Consider the following 17,376-nt stretch of genomic DNA (forward strand, 5'->3'; position numbering starts at 1 on the left):
TTTAAATTATATCTAATTCCTAGGCAAACGTTTTGCATCTGGCTCTGCTGATAAAAGTGTGATAATTTGGACTTCAAAGTTAGAAGGAATTCTGAAATATACGTAAGTGATGCCTTTCAATTCTGTGTCTCTCAAAAGCGGACTTTGATTATGCACTTCTGCTGTCAACGAGTACATGCTGTTAGATTTGGAAGAAGGTTGACTAAGGTCACAGAAAATGCCAGGGGGTAAGAGGAGGGGGAAGAGGAAGAGAACAGTCAAAGTATCTGAATGAGGCAGGAAAGCAATTAAAGGCATAAAATAGGGTGGGAAGTCTAGATAAGTCTCTGAATTTAGAGGGCTGGCAGGGAACTGGAGAAACTATAGATCAAAATAAAATGAATATGACTCTGATCTTGTATAATAAACAAAATTAATATAATTCTTGTTCAAAGACCAAATTGAAGATAAGCTTTGGTACTTTCGGTATATTTCCATCTTTCTTCTGGCTTTCTTTTTATGTCATCCCTCTGAAGTGACATCTTCAAATTCTGTTTCTGAATGTGTGTGTACATTTATTGCTAGTTAGTATACACAAGCTAGTGTACTACTAGGAGCATACACAAGCATGCTTGTTTTAGAATTCGGCTATAACCTTTAATTATATTTCACAAACCACCATCAACGTACATTTTTAGCTAATCTGGATGAAATACAGTGAATCCTGCCACTTGGAGACAATTTTTTAAAGGTTTATTACTGATGTACTTTACAGTAATTGCAGATTAATTTGATGTAATGTAAACTGATCGAATTATTTCTGGCATCTGGTAAAACTTTCAGCTTATCTTGCTGAAAGTCAGAAAAGGGGGCATTTAAGAATGATTTATTGAAATATGATTGTAACTTCATTCTAGGCATAATGACTCTATACAGTGCGTTTCATACAATCCTCTTACTCATCAGTTGGCATCCTGCTCTTCCAGTGATTTTGGTATGTCTTCTTCCTCTAACTTCTGCATTAAGCCAGTAAATTCTGTTAAGTTGTATAGCTAAGCTAACTACAGATAGGTTTAGCTCTTTATATCCAGAAGAGATGAGATATAAAGCTACCTAAAGTTAAGTAACATTAGATATGTATTTAAATCACTTAAACTCAATTGGAAAGGACTATGTAGTGAGGTGCCACAGGGTAAAATGTACTACTTTGTTACCATGATTTTTTGCAGAGACATCCTCTGTGTTATTTAGATGGATTTTTTTTCCCATTTACTGATAAATAATATGTATTTAAATGGCCTTCTAGCAATGGATGAGACCTTGATCCCTCTGAAATCCCAGCTGAGTTTTTTGATAATATTAGTTTCTAATCTGAACACTGGTAAATGCTTACTTGTTAATTACTTTGGCTTTTTGTTTGCTTTAATCAAGGCTTGTGGTCTCCTGAACAGAAGTCAGTCTCTAAACATAAAACTAGCAGTAAGATTACTTGCTGTAGGTAAGTTTTCAGGATTGCCTATGTCACTCAAGTTAGTTTTAATACAAAACATTCAAAATAATGTGCAAGCTTAAAGAAAAAAAAGTGCAAGTGAAGTAGTTCAACATATGCAGAGACAGTACGTAGTAGTATGAGATAGACTCTCCTACCTTGCTGTTCAGTAGCATTGTGTCCTTTGTGCTGCCTCACTGTTCTCATCATTAAAATACCTGAGTACTGTTTATAATGCTCCAGTAGGAATATGACTAATATTTATCAAAGATGATTTGTTCGTTCTTGTGCAGTCTTCTCGGCAAGACGCACACCACCCCCCCTTTTTTGTAGCAAAGTGTTTTGGTTTTTATTGGGTACTGTTTATAACTGAATTCTTCTGAAACTATCAGAGAGGTGTTCCAATCTTGAGCAAGTGTCTTAACTTCTCTCTCCCTCTGTTCAGCCATCTTGTGCAATAGCAATAAAATGAGGAAAAATAATTATACTTTTTGTTTGTAGAGCTGTTCATCTCCTCTGTTGTTGGTATTTTCAGTAGGAGGAGATATGACCATTATGGGGACCCTGAGGCAAGGGTACATTAATTTGTGTAAAGTCATCCATCTAACTGCAGTGGAGGCAAGAATAGAAACGAGGTCTCCTGTCCCACACCATGCAGTTTATCTGATCAGAGTTCTAAATGTGGCTTTTAAAACAGTCTGGTCTACTGCCAACACTGTCATCCCCAAAAATGTATCTGTTACTTAGCACATGTTAGAAGTATTGCAAGCAGATGATAGCTTTAATTTTTTTTTTATTTCTACATTTTTTTATTTCTGTGTATATTATAAAATGTTCTTGCTATAGTGCATGCTGTTGCCATAAATGTGGATTTAGATGCATAAACAAACTGTAGGATTACTGGCTACCTCCCAGAACTCCCTCTTAGAAGTATATGTCAATCTATCATCCCTATTTGAGTATGCTGTACCATCCTACCTTCCTGCTGCTTGTTTTTAGTAGTTTGTTCTTCAGTATGTATGTGTTTTACCAGCTGGACAAATGATGGCCAGTATCTTGCTTTGGGGATGTTCAACGGCATTGTCAGCATAAGGAATAAAAATGGTGAAGAGAAAGTTAAAATAGAGCGTACAGGGGGTGCTTCATCTCCAATATGGTCAATTTGTTGGAATCCATCCAGGTAAATAATTTCATCCTTCCTTTTTTCATGCCAAATAGATAATCCTTGGCTTATTGATTGCAGAAAGGCTTGACTTTTATCCCTGCTGAAACAGATTAATGCCATGTACGTTACCTTTTTTTTTTTAAGTGATTATGTATCGGGACTTTGGCTTTGCTGCCAGTCTTTAACTGAATGGAGAAACTGGGAACATGTTCCACTTAAATCATAGAATCATTTGGGTTGGAAAAGACCTTTAAGATCATCAAGTCCCACTGCCAACCTAGCGCTACCAAGTCCCACTAAACCATGTCCCTAAGCACCACATCTACATGTCTTTGAAATACCTTCAGGGATGGTGACTCAACCACTTCCTGGGCAGCCTGTTCCAGTGATTGATAACCCTTTCAGTGAAGAAATTTTTCCTAATATCTGATCTAAACCTCCCCTGGTACAACTTCAAGCCGTTTCCTCTTGTCCTATCACTTGTTATTTGGGAGAAGAGACTGACACCCACCTCACTATAACCACCTTTCCCCCCTCAGCCTCCTCTTCTCCAGACTAAACAACCCCAGTTCCCTCAGCTGTTCCTCATAAGACTTGCACTTCAGGCCCTTCATCAGCTTCGTTGCCTTCCTTTGGACACACTCCAGCACCAAAGTGTTTCTTGTAGTGAGGGTCCCAAAACTGAACACAGTATTTGAGGTGCAGCCTCACCAGATCTCAAGAAACATTCCTTTTTTCTTTTATATTGTTTTTGGTTTGGTTGGGTGGTTTTTTTTGGGGGGGGGGGGGCAGATTCTGTTTGGATTGGGGGGAGAAAAAAGGGGAGCTGGTTTTTCACTCCAATTCAGAGGCAATATTGTACCAAATATGTGAATGAACAATTGCTATTGCAGTAGGTGGGAGAATTTTTGGAGTAGAGCAGGTGAACAAGAGGAGTCAGTTCACAGCTATTTAGAGGAGATACCAGTGCTGAAATCCAGGCCTGGCAGTAGGCAATATAGTCAGACAGAGGGAGAAGACCATGAGGAAGAAGAGACCTCTATGGATTTCAACTTGTGAGTGAAACTTCAAAGGAACATATGTATCTATACTATCTACAACAGTAATTTATAAAAAAACCCAAGGGCAGAGAGTATTATGCAGGGTACAAAATCAGATATTCAGAAGTTAGGAAATTCTAGATTAATAGTTACCTGTATGGTCTTAATTTATTCTGCTAGTTATGTGTTCATTATGAGATAGTTCTTTAGTATATGATAACTTTTCCTCACAGGTGCATGCACCACGCATTGAGCAAAGGGAGGGTGCTTGCTAAACAGTTAACTTTTCATTAGTGTTTTTTGTCTGTTTCCTTTTGTTCAGTTTATGGCTAGAGGCATTATTTGCAACAGAATGTTCAGATTGCCATCTCCCTTTTTCATAGGCAAGAAGCTGTGGAGAAGGTGACTCTTAGTTTTGCTCCAAGCTGAACCGATCATGTCAAGAGTACCAGAGTTAACAAATTTGAGACCTGAAGCCTTTCCTCTGCTGCTGGTCTCACATGAACAATTTTTATTTTTTTTCCCTGCCTTACACTGATAATTATAGTTTGCTTTTGCTCAGCTGTATTGAGTTTGATGTTATGGTGGCTTTGTACTACTGTAGCTAAGATCAGAATCAGAGCCCAGGTGCTTCATCTGTTTAAGGGACCATTAGCTTCACTGTACCCACTGCTTATATAGCTGTATGTGAAGTGATACATCAAGTTTTGCAGTTACTCCTGTAAAGGAGACTGATTTGTCTTTTGTGTCTCCAAGCTGTCTTCCTCAGTTTTAAATGGCAAGATGTATCTGCTGTCCTTTCAGTTTGTGCTTTTGTAAAAAGTAATATGAAGTAAATTCTGCTATCCTATTATTTGGTTCTGTTCCTCTAAGAAATTTATTAATAAATTGCTGTAGAGTTACTACATAATTTTTCTTCTTTTTTGTTAGAGATGAACGCAATGATATTTTAGCTGTGGCAGACTGGGGTCAGAAACTTTCCTTTTACCAGCTTAGTGGCAAACAGGTATGTTCTAGAAAGTGCACTCAAGAGTGGCAGGGTATTTCTGATTCTGTTTTGTGTCCTATATTCAAAGTGTTTCCATACTAGTGCTTTATTAACTACATTAAATGTTTTCTGTTTTCTCAACCTTTTATGAGTCTGCTATTTTTTTTTTAAACTGTCTTTTCCCTCAGCTCTTGTTTCTCCCATGACAATTCAGCTGCTGTCTTACAGTTCTTGTATTAAAGCCCTTACAACTTTGCTGACTTTGTCATATGGTGTACTGGTCTGTAGAGGACATCTTTGTATTTTTTCCAACTGGTTAAAGGGAGTTTTGCAAGTTGCTTGCATTCTGAGTAGACTGGTTTGGTAGTGGAGGGATTTTTCAATGTATTTTAGAACTGCCTTTGGGAATCTCAATATAGCCAGTGGGTCTGGGGTATTGAAAAGTTGTGCATGGCCAGAGAGATGAGAAGAGTGGTATCAATGATGGCACTTGTTGTCTCAGGAAATAAGGAATGATCCTTTCATTAATGCTTTTGATTTTATTTTTTTTTTAATTTTCCCTTGTAGGTTGGGAAGGACAGAATGCTCAATTTTGATCCTTGCTGTGTTAGCTATTTTACTAAAGGAGAGTATATTTTACTGGGAGGTTCAGATAAACAAGTTTCTCTCTTCACAAAGGATGGTGTGCGTCTTGGTACCATAGGAGAACAAAGCAGTTGGGTTTGGACATGCAAAGTTAAACCAGACTCCAACTATGTGGTAAGAACACTCCTCTGTCCTCTGACATTTTCACAGACAATTTCTCATATAAGGCAAGACCATAAATTTCAAACTCAGTTGCTTAGTCTAGACGTTCTTACTGAGGCAGCAGAACCTAAGCAGTATCTAGTGAGGTCCTAGAACTATCGTTGAAATTAAAAATATCCTGCAGAAGTAAAACTTGTGCTGTAAGAAAGCTGTAAATGAGCATAACACCTGTTTTCAGATGGTAAGGATTAGGTGCATTTTGATTAAAAAAGAGAAAGGAAAAGAATTTAAAATGGCAGCTAATAACTTTCAGGTTGACAGTCTAATTCCATGATGGGAAGAAAATGCTCAGATCTTTCTGAGTTTCTAGAATTACACCTTGTGGAAAATGCCTACAAGGCAACTGTTAGCCAGAAATGCTGCACTCTGTCATTGTACAAGATTGTGAAGAGATACAGAGTGAATTTAAAAACATGCAAAAAAAAAAAAGCCCCCCCCCGCCCCCCCCAAAAGAAAGCAAACACCAAAACACAAAACCAAACCAAACCCCACCCACCCAACATGGTAGTCTCCATGGTCTATGATGAGATCAGTCTTCATTTTGCATTGCACTTTTACCATTGTTTTAAGTACAACTAGGCCATAATTGGTATCCATCTATACATTATGCAGGAAAAGGAACATAATGTTCATATAAATACTACACATTTTGCCAATTCTCACCTACATGTACCAATTAACTAAAATAATATTCTTCTTGTGTTCAGGCAGTAGGATGCCAAGATGGAACAATATCCTTTTATCAGTTGATTTTCAGCACTGTTCATGGCCTTTATAAAGATCGCTATGCTTACAGAGACAGCATGACTGATGTTATTGTCCAGCACCTCATCACTGAACAAAAAGGTAATTTCACACTTGCAGTCAGGCCTAAGCTTCACTCTCGTTTTTGTTTTGTTTTGTTTTTTTAATTAATATCCATCAGAACACTTGGAATAGATGCTGGATGTACCAGACAGATTGTTGTCACTTTGACAGTAAAACTGAGGGATACTGTTTGCAGGATAAGAGTGCGAACTTGGATTCTGGAGGATCAGTGCTGACAAGCTTAGTGAAAGATGTGGGGATTTGGAAGGACGTTGGGCGGGGCAGAGGCTTTTTAAGATAAGGTTTTAATCTTTGCAAATGAGATAAAAATAGTGTACGTGATATTTAGCTTTTTTTTCTTACTTGCAGCCTCAAGGGTTTGTGTTGATTTTGTTTCTTTGTATTCACTGGCTTTTTATGGCAAGGAATCAAAGTCTTGCTCCAGAATGTGTTGTTGAAAAATAATAGAGGGTGATAAATTGTGACAGGGATAGTAGATTACATAGATGCAGAACAACAAACATATCCAAGCAGGAATCTGCTTTTAATTTTAGAGGTGCTTTAGAAAGATTCAATTTTAATGTGTTAGTAAGTTTTCCGATTTCTGTATCCACTATTTTTGTGTCAGCCTATACTGTATTGCTTTTGTGTTTTTTTTCTCTCTAGTTAGAATAAAAGGCAGAGAGCTTGTAAAGAAAATTGCAATCTACAAAAACAGATTAGCAATCCAGATGCCAGAGAAAATCTTGATTTATGAGTTATACTCGGATGATTCTTCAGATATGTATTATCGGGTGAAAGAAAAGATAGTAAAAAAATTTGAATGCAACTTGCTGGTTGTATGTTCAGATCACATTATTTTATGTCAGGTATGTGCCTTAAAATCTCGAGTAGTCTTGGGGTGCATTCAGACTTTAAGATAGCTGTCCAAACATCTGGTAGGAAGAGATTGTACTGTGTATCTATTACAGTTTTTCCCCAAGGTGCCAATGTGTAGTATTGTTGTAATGTGCAGCACTGACTTCTAAGCAATAGCTGTAGCATGCCACAGCTGGCTGTTTCAGTAAAACAGTCTCTGTAGTGAATTTGATAAATTAGGACATGATCCAGGAACACTACTAGGAAAAGGGTGGGGGGCTTCTTGTTTGCTTGTTCAGAGCATTGGAAAACCTTAAAGAATTCACCCTGTTAAATTGACTATTTGACTTCATGATTTTTATATGTAAAAGTAGGCATGCATGCTAGTATAGGTATAAAGATAGCACATGAAAGACACAGGGTTTTATCTTTATATCCATGCAGTATTTTGTATATTATTGTGTCTTTAGGAGAAAAGATTGCAGTGCCTCTCATTTAGTGGCATTAAAGAACGAGAATGGCTAATGGAATCTCTTATTCGTTATATTAAAGTAATTGGAGGACCTCCAGGAAGAGAAGGCCTCTTAGTTGGTCTAAAGAATGGTCAGGTAACACATAATGTCTGGTATGTGTCTTTTCACTGCAAATAAAACCTGTTCTATCCTCTTGGGGGGAGACCTGACAAAAATTGAGTTCTTGGTGAACTGAGAGAGGATTTGTCTTTAGAGGGAGTTGGGGAGGTGTGGTGTATACTTCTCCTGATGACCACTTGTGAAGGTGTGGATGTTCTAGAGGTAAAACTGCTGTCTATTTCACAAGCCAGTTAGCAGCTGAAAATTTCAAACTGGACCCCAGAGGTATTGATAGAGAGAACAGGAATAGAGGGGAAGTTGAGATTCTTTGTGTCTTCTGTATCTATGCTATATATTCCCATAATATTATAGTAATGTAATTGTTTAACTAGTGGAGCATTAACAAATCCAGGATGTGTAGCGTGTGACTTATTTGTATAGGCTTGCAACCTAGAGTATGTTGTGGAAAAAGTCTTTTCAACCTACCGCAAACTGAAAGCATTTTCTTCATTTTAATGCACAGTTTATATCTGAAAAAAAATGCAATTGCATGCTTTAAACAGCGTTTAAGTTTGTACTGCTGTGCTATTACTAGGTTTAGGAATAAAAATGCATGGACTGACTTTGGTTTCAAATGTGTCTAGATTCTGAAGATATTTGTTGATAATGTCTTCGCAATCGTCCTGTTGAAGCAATCCACAGCTGTGCGCTGTCTGGATATGAGTGCATCCCGAAACAAGCTGGCAGTGGTTGATGAAAATGATACCTGCCTAGTATATGATATTCATACCAAAGAGTTGTTGTTTCAGGTAAAATTCAAAGTTGTGTTTTGTTGGGTTTTTTTTAAGAAAAAAAAAGAGGGGGGTGGAAGTGGTTCGGAGCACAGACATAGCAAAAGTGTTGCTGTGCAGAAATTCATATAACTGTAATTTAAGCCATTAATCACATTTTGTAGGATCTAACTGTGATCTATTTCTCTATCAAAACTACCTTTTTAGAGATGGTAGACAAGGAATTAGAAGACAGGAGATATATGCGAGCAACAGCTGAATAAAGAGCACTTAAAGATGTGACCTTTTCAGTTTAATTTAGAGCTCTGTCCTGCTTCCCTTTGAAACATTACAGTTAATGAGCATTTTGGCTTTATCATTAGTATGAACAGAATTAAAGCCTAAACTTCTTTGTTTGTCATGTATTTCCAGACTATGAAATGAATAATGATAATTCTCTCTTCATTGGCATTTTAGCAGTCACTCTAAGGGTTCACTCAATGTTGATGAAACATTTTCAGAGAACACTGGATAGAAAGTATGAAGTGCTACAAAGATAGGGTCTGTAACTTCCTTTTTGTAATGGGCAGAAAAATGATCAATTAAATGTGCTAGCTAACTGTATTATTGTGGAATTTTATATTACATTCTACAGTTTGATAGTATAGAGCATTAGTAAACAAAACAATGGAAAGACAATCACAGCTGTTTAAAATGTAAAATATGTCTGTGTAAATCTATTCAGAAATATACTAGGCTTAGAATATTACAAACATAAATAATAAGTGTGTGTGTGTGTAGACAGCCACGCTATAACAGGTCAAAAGTTCTAGCTGAAGGCTGCATATTTCTTAGGAAAGAAGATGTGATTGCATCTGTTGTAATCCTCAGTTATTTTGCTCATTAGGAACCCAATGCTAATAGTGTGGCTTGGAATACACAGTGTGAGGATATGCTTTGCTTTTCTGGAGGGGGTTACCTCAATATCAAAGCTAGTAACTTCCCTGTTCATCAGCAAAAACTTCAAGGCTTTGTTGTGGGTTACAACGGCTCCAAGATCTTCTGTCTTCATGTTTTTTCTATGTCAGCTGTTGAAGTTCCGCAGGTAATCCTTTAATCTCATTAAGTGTTGCTTTACATTTCATAAACATCAATGTTTAAGAAGTGAAGAAGCTTTTCTGAGATTTACTCGTATTTCATTACCATGATTGCAGTTCACAGTTTCTTCATCATTATTTAAGTTATATTGCATTATCTATTTTTTTGTTTATTTGGCATTAATTAAGCTAGTTTCCTTTTTGCTGTTGTTGATTGTTGTTTCTAATTCTCCCTTTCTAATTGCAAATGCATATAATCTAAAAGCAAAGATGAAGATAGGGTGTGGGTGTTACCTCTTTCTGTATTTTTACTGTAGTCTCTCTATGTACCTTTTCTCAAGTTGTAATTTCATTTTTCTTATGAGTACATCAAATACTATCTTATTGTTGCTTCATCTAGATGTGTTTAGACAATATTTAAGCTGTACATTTTAGTCTGAATGTATAGTGCATATGTAGCCTTTATACTCTAAATTTAGAGATTGCCTTCCACAAAATCCTAGTTTATGCATTATGGGAAGCAATGGAAGAGTCTAAAACAGTCCAAGAAACTAAACAAAAATAGGAAAAGAAAAAAAAAAGATTCTGACTTATGCACCCAAGTGTGGGCAGGATTTGAGACCAAGAGTCAATGAAGAAGGCAAAGTGCCATGTGCTTTTCTTAACTAATGGATACCTACCTGTGTTACAGACTGCTGTCTGCTCCTCTGAGGCATTATGCAGATCCTTCATTAGGCTCTGGGTTGTCCAGTGTGGTTGACAGCCATGAGACTGACCAAGCCGAGTACACTTTTTGTCTGGCTTTGGCATGCTGTAGGCACCAATATGCCACAAAATTATTGTGAAGTATCACAGAGGCATCTTTTTCAAAGCTATGCTTTTAGAGGGACGGAATACCAAAAAGTATACAATTCTCAGCTGAATTGATAAAAATAACATAGAAATCAATCTGCATACTGGCTTTGGTGCAAACCCAGAGTTAAAGGCTATCTAGCTGCAGTGCTCCCCGTTTGTTCAAAGGGTTCGAGCTGTAGCTGCAGATCCTGAGCCTTGGTCTATCTGTGTCAGCCTGCAGTTGACAGTTTCTCTCTTTAATTCCCTTTTAGGGCCCGTCCTTGAGGTCAGTGCCTTTTGGGCTTAATAGTTGCAGTCTTGGTAAAACAGCTTTGTCATCAGGGTTGGCATGGAAGGCCTACCTCCTCATGATACCTCTTCCTGTTTTGTCTGAGTATTTCTAGGGATGCTTCACACTGGGCTGTTGTGCCACTTCCGTGCTTTTAGCCTTTGAGAACAAACTACCCACTCCTTTGCTCGGCTTCCATAGTATTAAAAAAAAACCACCTCATTGGCTCATTGTGGATAATATTTAGCATGTACAATGCTCAGAAGAATTCACATTCCTAACTACTTCCTAATATGCTAGGAACTGAAGATTTCAAGATGGAGGAGTTTGGAATATAATTAACCCAGCTTGTCTAAAGATACAATAATAATCATCCCAGAATGTTGTTCTGTCTGTTACACAAAAAACATACATTTATTGTCTGTGGAGCTTGTAATAGTTGTGATTAGAATATAATTTTTTTCCCAATGTATGTAGAGAATTTCACTGATATATCTCAGTATTATGGTTTCTGATACATGTTTTTCAATGGAAATCCTCAGTCTGCACCCATGTATCAATATCTGGAACGAAAAATGTTTAAAGAAGCCTATCAAATTGCGTGTTTAGGAGTAACTGATACTGACTGGAAAGAACTGGCCATGGAAGCCTTAGAAGGGCTGGAGTTTGAAACTGCTAAAAAGGTAAAGCAGTTATTTACTTATTTAGCAGAAAACTTGTTTTGTATTTTTTTTTATATCTATGTAGTGTGTGTATAATGTATGTTTTATGGCTGGAATACAAAGTGATGTTCCCGGGTTACTATCTTGCTTGTCTTTAGTGTATATATGTTATTCCACATGCCAAAGAAAATGTTGGTTTGTTGTATAATCAGGATCTTGAGATGAGGTTTCAAACTGCAATCTAATTTATCTGTCTGGATAAATGCCATGTTCTAAATCAAAGTGTTAAATGCAGAGAAAATGCTTTCTTTCATCTGCTGGAAAATGCATTAATGAATTTGAGGGAAATAAAACTGGCAAGTTGTTCGGCGGTGCTGCTGACCACCGGGTGGCAGCAAAGAATGCCTTAGCTGACTTCCCCCCCACCTCCCCCGGTGCTATAAACTTACCCTTTTTCCCCCCTAACCATTTGATACAACCTCAGTTCAAATGTGGAGGTTTCATATTCTTTGTTATCTACACATTAGTGTGATTTGAAGGCAATGGTGATGGGATGTCATCGTTTTAGTTGTTTTCTATCTGAAATGCCTTGGTTTTAGGAGTGGCCCATAAATGGGCATATACTGAAGAACAGAGTTTTCTCCAGCATAAAATACTTCCCTATTTTCTTTCACTACCTTCTCTCAAATAAGAGAGGGCGAACTGAGTTCAGTGTTATGAATATTGTATGAAAGACAAAACATTCTAAAAATATGCAGGGAATAGCCTGTAATGATAGGCATCTCTTAATAACAGATTTTTTTTTTTTAAAGGAAATTAAATGCTTTATTTTTCTTTTTTTCCCTTAAGTGGAGACATCAGAATAATTCCAGTTTCATGGATGGCTTTATGCAAATCAATATTCTTAAAAAGAAGTTTTCAGTGCCTCCTTGGAATTTTAAAGTAGTGCCCTCTTAGAATTAGAGCGGATTAATTTGAACAAAAGCAGCTTCTTGACATTAAAGGCTCTCGCTCGTAGTTCCTAGTCCGATCTGCTGTAAGCAGAATATTCTATGCCCTCTTAAGCATTAGTTTGGTTAGAAGTCTTGAACATGCAGTCTAAAGAGTTAAATTTCTATTTTTTGATGCATGTCAAGAATAAATGCTAAGCTGCTGTAGCTCGCACGTGACTTTGCCACTTGAGACTTTGAGTTGCACATTTATCTCCATTTGCAAAAGATATTACACTGTCTTGCGGTACTTTTATCTTACCGTCTTTTTACTTTCTTTCCTCTCCCTGAGCTACTTCCATACTGGATTTTCAGAATGGTATAAAAACTATAAGCATATGCAGTATGCTTTGGCAATATGATCAATTGTATGTTCTACGTTGTAATGGTTCCCTTAAATTTCCTTGTCTGTATCATGCCTCACATCAAAGTGTAAAAGCTAGAAAATGGCCAGAACAAAACTATGTAATATTTTAAATGGCATTTTATATTTCTTGGGGGACTGACATACGTACACCTACTAGTCCCTGCTTTTGCTGCTTCTTTTCAGTGATAGGCTGTTTGGATTGTACCCTTGTCTTATTTACTGTATTGCCTCAGGGGCCACAGCTGTAGTCAGAGCCCATCAGGTTAGGGACTACGCAGACACAAACCCCAGCATATTTCTGTCTGTCCTGTTTGCATGAAGACAGCTTTATGCATAACAATATTTTGATTTTTCTGGCTTTTCCAGTTAATTCCTTTTATTCTTTTTTTTCTTTTCAATAGGCATTTACCAGGGTACGAGACCTTAGGTATTTAGAATTGATCAGCAGTATAGAGGTAAGAGAGTGTTAAAGATAGTGTATTTTCTTATGCTTAGTACTATGCCAAAATCAGTACTTTCTATTTTGGAGGGACTTTTGTTCAGATTGTGCTTCTGACTGTTGGAGATGTGTTTAGAGTGAAAACTCGTGATTAGCAGAGGTGACTCAAATTCTAGTCATATGACTGAAACTTCACAGAAAAAAATGGGGGTGTGGGATAATGAGAACTTCTGAAACTGTCTTCAGGAAAACTGGAAAAACGTTCAATATTCATTTAATAATTAGTAGAATACTACTGTGCTAACAGAGCTTAGTAAAGAATACTTCATAAACATGAGTTAATTAAGCCTTTCCTTACCCCCTGGAGGTAGGTAATTACTATTATCTCTTCTTTGCAGAGCCAGAAACAGGCCCACAGAAATAAAATAAAGAACTCGAGGTCTCATGACAAGTCTGTGACAACTGGAAATAGAATTTGGGATTCCTTACTTCCATACTGTGCTCTAATCACTAGTTCTTATTCTTTTCACACTTCTTGATAGAATTTCACTGGACAATAACTGTCTGTCATGAGCACATTAAAAGACATGGTATCACCCTTGTCCTTTTACAAAGACTGCATGATAATGCTTAGTTGAAAGATCTGTGTTGAGATGGCATAAAGGGAATTCTTCTTTATACCTTCTCTGGGAGAATACATTCCTTGTCTTCCATTTCTGCAGAGCTGTCCTGGTTCTGTCAAAACACCTGTTGGTTGCAGTTAACTTTTTCTTGGTATCTAACATGGGACAAAGTTCTGCGCTAGAAGCCCCCCCTCCCCTCCCCCCCCCCCTTTTTTTTTAAATTGCTTTTAAAGGGTAGATAGGTACATGAGAGCATTCTCTAACCACTACTAACCTTCCTTTTCCACATATGCTTCTCTAGATCTGCATCGATTGAGGATAATCTGGAATTGGCATGTTATATTCTGTTTAATGATAAAGATTCCCTTCGTAAATAAGCATCAACTTACTTTCAGACTTCTTGAAAAAGCTCCTTCTGAAGTGAGAGTTCTACATCATTGCTCACTCTTGCTTGTGGTGTATCCGATTCCTTTTAAGGCTTGTAAGGGTGTAACTAAGCACACGTGTTCCATTAATATAATGGTTTTCTTTCAGTAACGACACTTTTTTTTTCCTAATTGATGACAGCAGGAAACATAGCTGCCAGATCTTTGTATCTGGCGAGATTCTGTGAATTCTTTAAAAAATGGTGTAACAACTCCTCTGATTATTCTTTTAACCAAGTTTTTAAAGGGAACTTTCAACACCAGTCCAGTATCAGCCTAGTCAATAGTGTGACCAGAAAGAGTGATGGCTGAGTTTCCTTTGGCAGTAGATAATTGAATTTGTATGCTCATGGAATGCTTTTCCCCCTTTTGTGCAGTTTTTAAATTCAATTCACATCTATATGTTTCCCTATGAGGTGGGCTGGAAGTGACTGCTGCCTACCTGAAATTAGGAGCTCTTGTATGTGGGGACAGTGGTGGTGACACTGTTTTTTATTCAGAGGCAGGTTAACATACTTTTTGAATCTGCTTATTGCTAGCTATTATTTTCATGTTTGTCATCCCACCCGCACATATTGTTAATGTAGCCAAATTATATGCTAGTGAGTTTCTACAGGAGAAAATGAGGAACCCATCAGATGCCTTTTTTAAAATAGCATAGCATAATGATAGCGTGTGTTCATTTTCCTGTGCGAAATCCAGAGAAATGATTTTTTTCATTACTTTGGTTTGTATAGTGACATTTAATTTTGTTCTTCCTAATTTTAATTAAGAAGGGATTTAATCCTTTAATTAGAAATTCACCAGAAATGTAGGAGAGGCATAATTAGGATATCCTGTTACAGGTTTTTATTAACAGTTAAAATCTAAGCCTGAAAATCTAATTCTTCAATGGCTATTTCTCACCTAGGTCCTGATCATCTAGAATATTTTCTGCATATCTCTTTTTTTTTTTTTTTTTGCTTGTGGTGTGTTTTTTTTTTTTTTTTTTCCCTCAGGAGCGGAAGAAGCATGGAGAGAACAACAATGAACTGTTCCTAGCAGATGTTTATGCCTACCAGGGAAAATTCCATGAGGCAGCAAAGTTGTACAAAAAGAGTGGACATGAAAACCTAGCTCTCGATATGTACTCTGATTTACGCATGTTTGACTATGCAAAGGTAATAGTTTGCAACTCAATATTTAAATGCAGAAATATTTATGTACCTGTAACTGTTTTCAAAGTACAATCCTAAAAAAGGATTGGATGAAATGCGGGCTTTGAATTCCAACTTTTTCTCAGTTAATTGGTTGAAGTTCATTTGGCTTATAAGGGGGGGAAAATGGTTATCTTCTGCGCATAGATGTAATGGTAGCCTTTTTCTTCAGAGTCTTCTATTGAGGTAGCAGATTGTTTTGTGTAGTAGTCTCAAATGTGTCCATGGAATTCATGGCTTTTTAGTGGACTTTTTTTGTTGGTCACCACCAAAGGCAGCTCTTTCATTGTGATTATATAGTACTATTCATAGTAATTTTCCTTTTTTAAAAAACTTAGTATTTCATTTTTATGACTGGTTCTTCCCCATTATCTTGCTCAAGAGTCCCTTTTTATTTTTCTGTCTTCCAAAGATAAGAAGGTAGTAGACATGTGGAGGTGAACACACCATGCGTTTAATTCACTTCTGCATTATAATAAAAATATTTTTCTTTCAGAGTTTGAACTTAAATAGGTATGTTAGTTCTATATTAGTGTATTTTATAAAGTGTATAATATACTAACCAAATATATTTTTATTTACTGGAGAATTTTCTTCCAAAGATTCAATATGTCTTGGCTTTTTTTTTAACTTTGTTTTCACGTAGAAATAAATTGAATATGGTTTTAAAAAGTGATGTTTTTATATGGTGATAAGAAAGCATTACTTGGCTTTTAAGTCCTCTATGGTGTTTTCTTATCAAAATCCCTGAGAATGCATGTGCTGTTTAGTCTCATTCATCACTCATCAGAGCCTTATTCTGCCCAATACAGGACAAAGACTTTACCATGACATGCATATCGACTGTTTTAGCATAGATTCCACAAACTCTGTGTGCTACAGAGAAATCTTTTTTTTTTTCCAAGAGCTTAATATAAATACTTTGGGGCTTTGCTGATGTAAGTCTGACTTTCACTATTTTTGGCTGATGAGTCTTTGTTAGCTTCAGTGTTTTGGCTCCTCTTGAACATAAATGTAATTCATAGATGAAAATTTTCCCATAAGTCTTCATAAGAATCTTTTAATTCTTGCCTGTAGTCATGTCTATATTTAACTAGCAGAGAGCAAAAGGTCTTGTGTCTCCTGTCCTTGAAAGTAACTCCATGCAGAGGAAATTAAAGGTACTTCATAGCATATGAAGGAAGCTTTCTGTGCAGGGAGTGCACAGTACATGGAGGAATATTTAAACCCCCCCTTGTTTGCCAGTTATTTTTCCAAGGAAAGATATGGGGGGGGTGTTGGTGTTTGTGTTGGGTTTTTGTTGTAGTTGCTGTTGTTGGTGGTGTTGTTTTAATGCTGCCAGAATTATGTAAAGGGACCCTTACATAATCAGAATCTGATTTCTTGTGCTTGACTTTGATTAGCTCTGGCTAGAGAGTCCAGACTGGAGGCAGAGGTCAGGAAGTCCTTTGATATCTGGCATAGGCTTGTTATCACAGTACCAGATCACAAATTACTGAGAACTCACAAAAACCTCTTTATACTGTAAGAAGCAGAGCTTTTGATTTTTAGAGTTATTTTGGTGACCTAAGCTGGCAAACAAGTTGTGTCAAAGATACTGTTCAACTTGATTCTTCGCTTCAGTTTTTCCTATTCAGAGACATATCATGACATCCTTATAGTTATTCAGTTGAATCAGGGCTGTGTTGCAGTAGATAATGCTAGAGCAAAATCCTATATGGAGCTCATTTAAGAGCTGACATAGAGATGGCATATAGTTCTGTACCAGTCGACTGGCTGCATCAGGAAAACTGCTGAATTGTGGTAGTGGAACAGATCTGTTGTGTGGGTGCTTTTTGTGGTTTCTTTTTCTCTTTTTTGTTTTGTTTTTTTAAATCTGAACCAGAATTTACTAGAAACACAGAGGATAAGGTGATTTTCCACTCTCTTCTTGCCTTTCCATTTCTCCTTTGTTCTGATTTTTCATTTGATATAAGCTGT

General features: G+C 37.0%; 1 protein-coding gene across 5 annotated transcripts in view; it reads left to right on the plus strand.

Annotated features, from left to right (window-relative positions):
- The window catches only part of IFT122 (intraflagellar transport 122), a 33,439-nt gene that overhangs the window by 2,864 nt on the left and 13,199 nt on the right, over positions 1 to 17,376 (plus strand). For 3 of the 5 annotated variants that reach the window (XM_049826527.1, XM_049826530.1, XM_049826531.1), the window contains exons 4-17: positions 24 to 102; positions 897 to 973; positions 1,411 to 1,477; positions 2,502 to 2,648; positions 4,604 to 4,679; positions 5,229 to 5,420; positions 6,176 to 6,314; positions 6,942 to 7,144; positions 7,604 to 7,741; positions 8,350 to 8,514; positions 9,383 to 9,580; positions 11,238 to 11,378; positions 13,115 to 13,168; positions 15,199 to 15,360. In XM_049826527.1, coding sequence (XP_049682484.1) covers positions 24 to 102; positions 897 to 973; positions 1,411 to 1,477; positions 2,502 to 2,648; positions 4,604 to 4,679; positions 5,229 to 5,420; positions 6,176 to 6,314; positions 6,942 to 7,144; positions 7,604 to 7,741; positions 8,350 to 8,514; positions 9,383 to 9,580; positions 11,238 to 11,378; positions 13,115 to 13,168; positions 15,199 to 15,360 — 1,838 coding nt within the window. Of the gene's footprint in view, positions 1 to 23; positions 103 to 896; positions 974 to 1,410; positions 1,478 to 2,501; positions 2,649 to 3,526; positions 3,689 to 4,603; positions 4,680 to 5,228; positions 5,421 to 6,175; positions 6,315 to 6,941; positions 7,145 to 7,603; positions 7,742 to 8,349; positions 8,515 to 9,382; positions 9,581 to 11,237; positions 11,379 to 13,114; positions 13,169 to 15,198; positions 15,361 to 17,376 lie in introns of all 5 variants that reach the window. The other 2 variants (XM_049826532.1, XM_049826528.1) reach the window with 2 other exon arrangements.

Source organism: Accipiter gentilis, chromosome 23, assembly GCF_929443795.1.
Source record: "Accipiter gentilis chromosome 23, bAccGen1.1, whole genome shotgun sequence".
Classification (NCBI taxonomy): Eukaryota; Metazoa; Chordata; class Aves; order Accipitriformes; family Accipitridae; genus Astur; species Astur gentilis.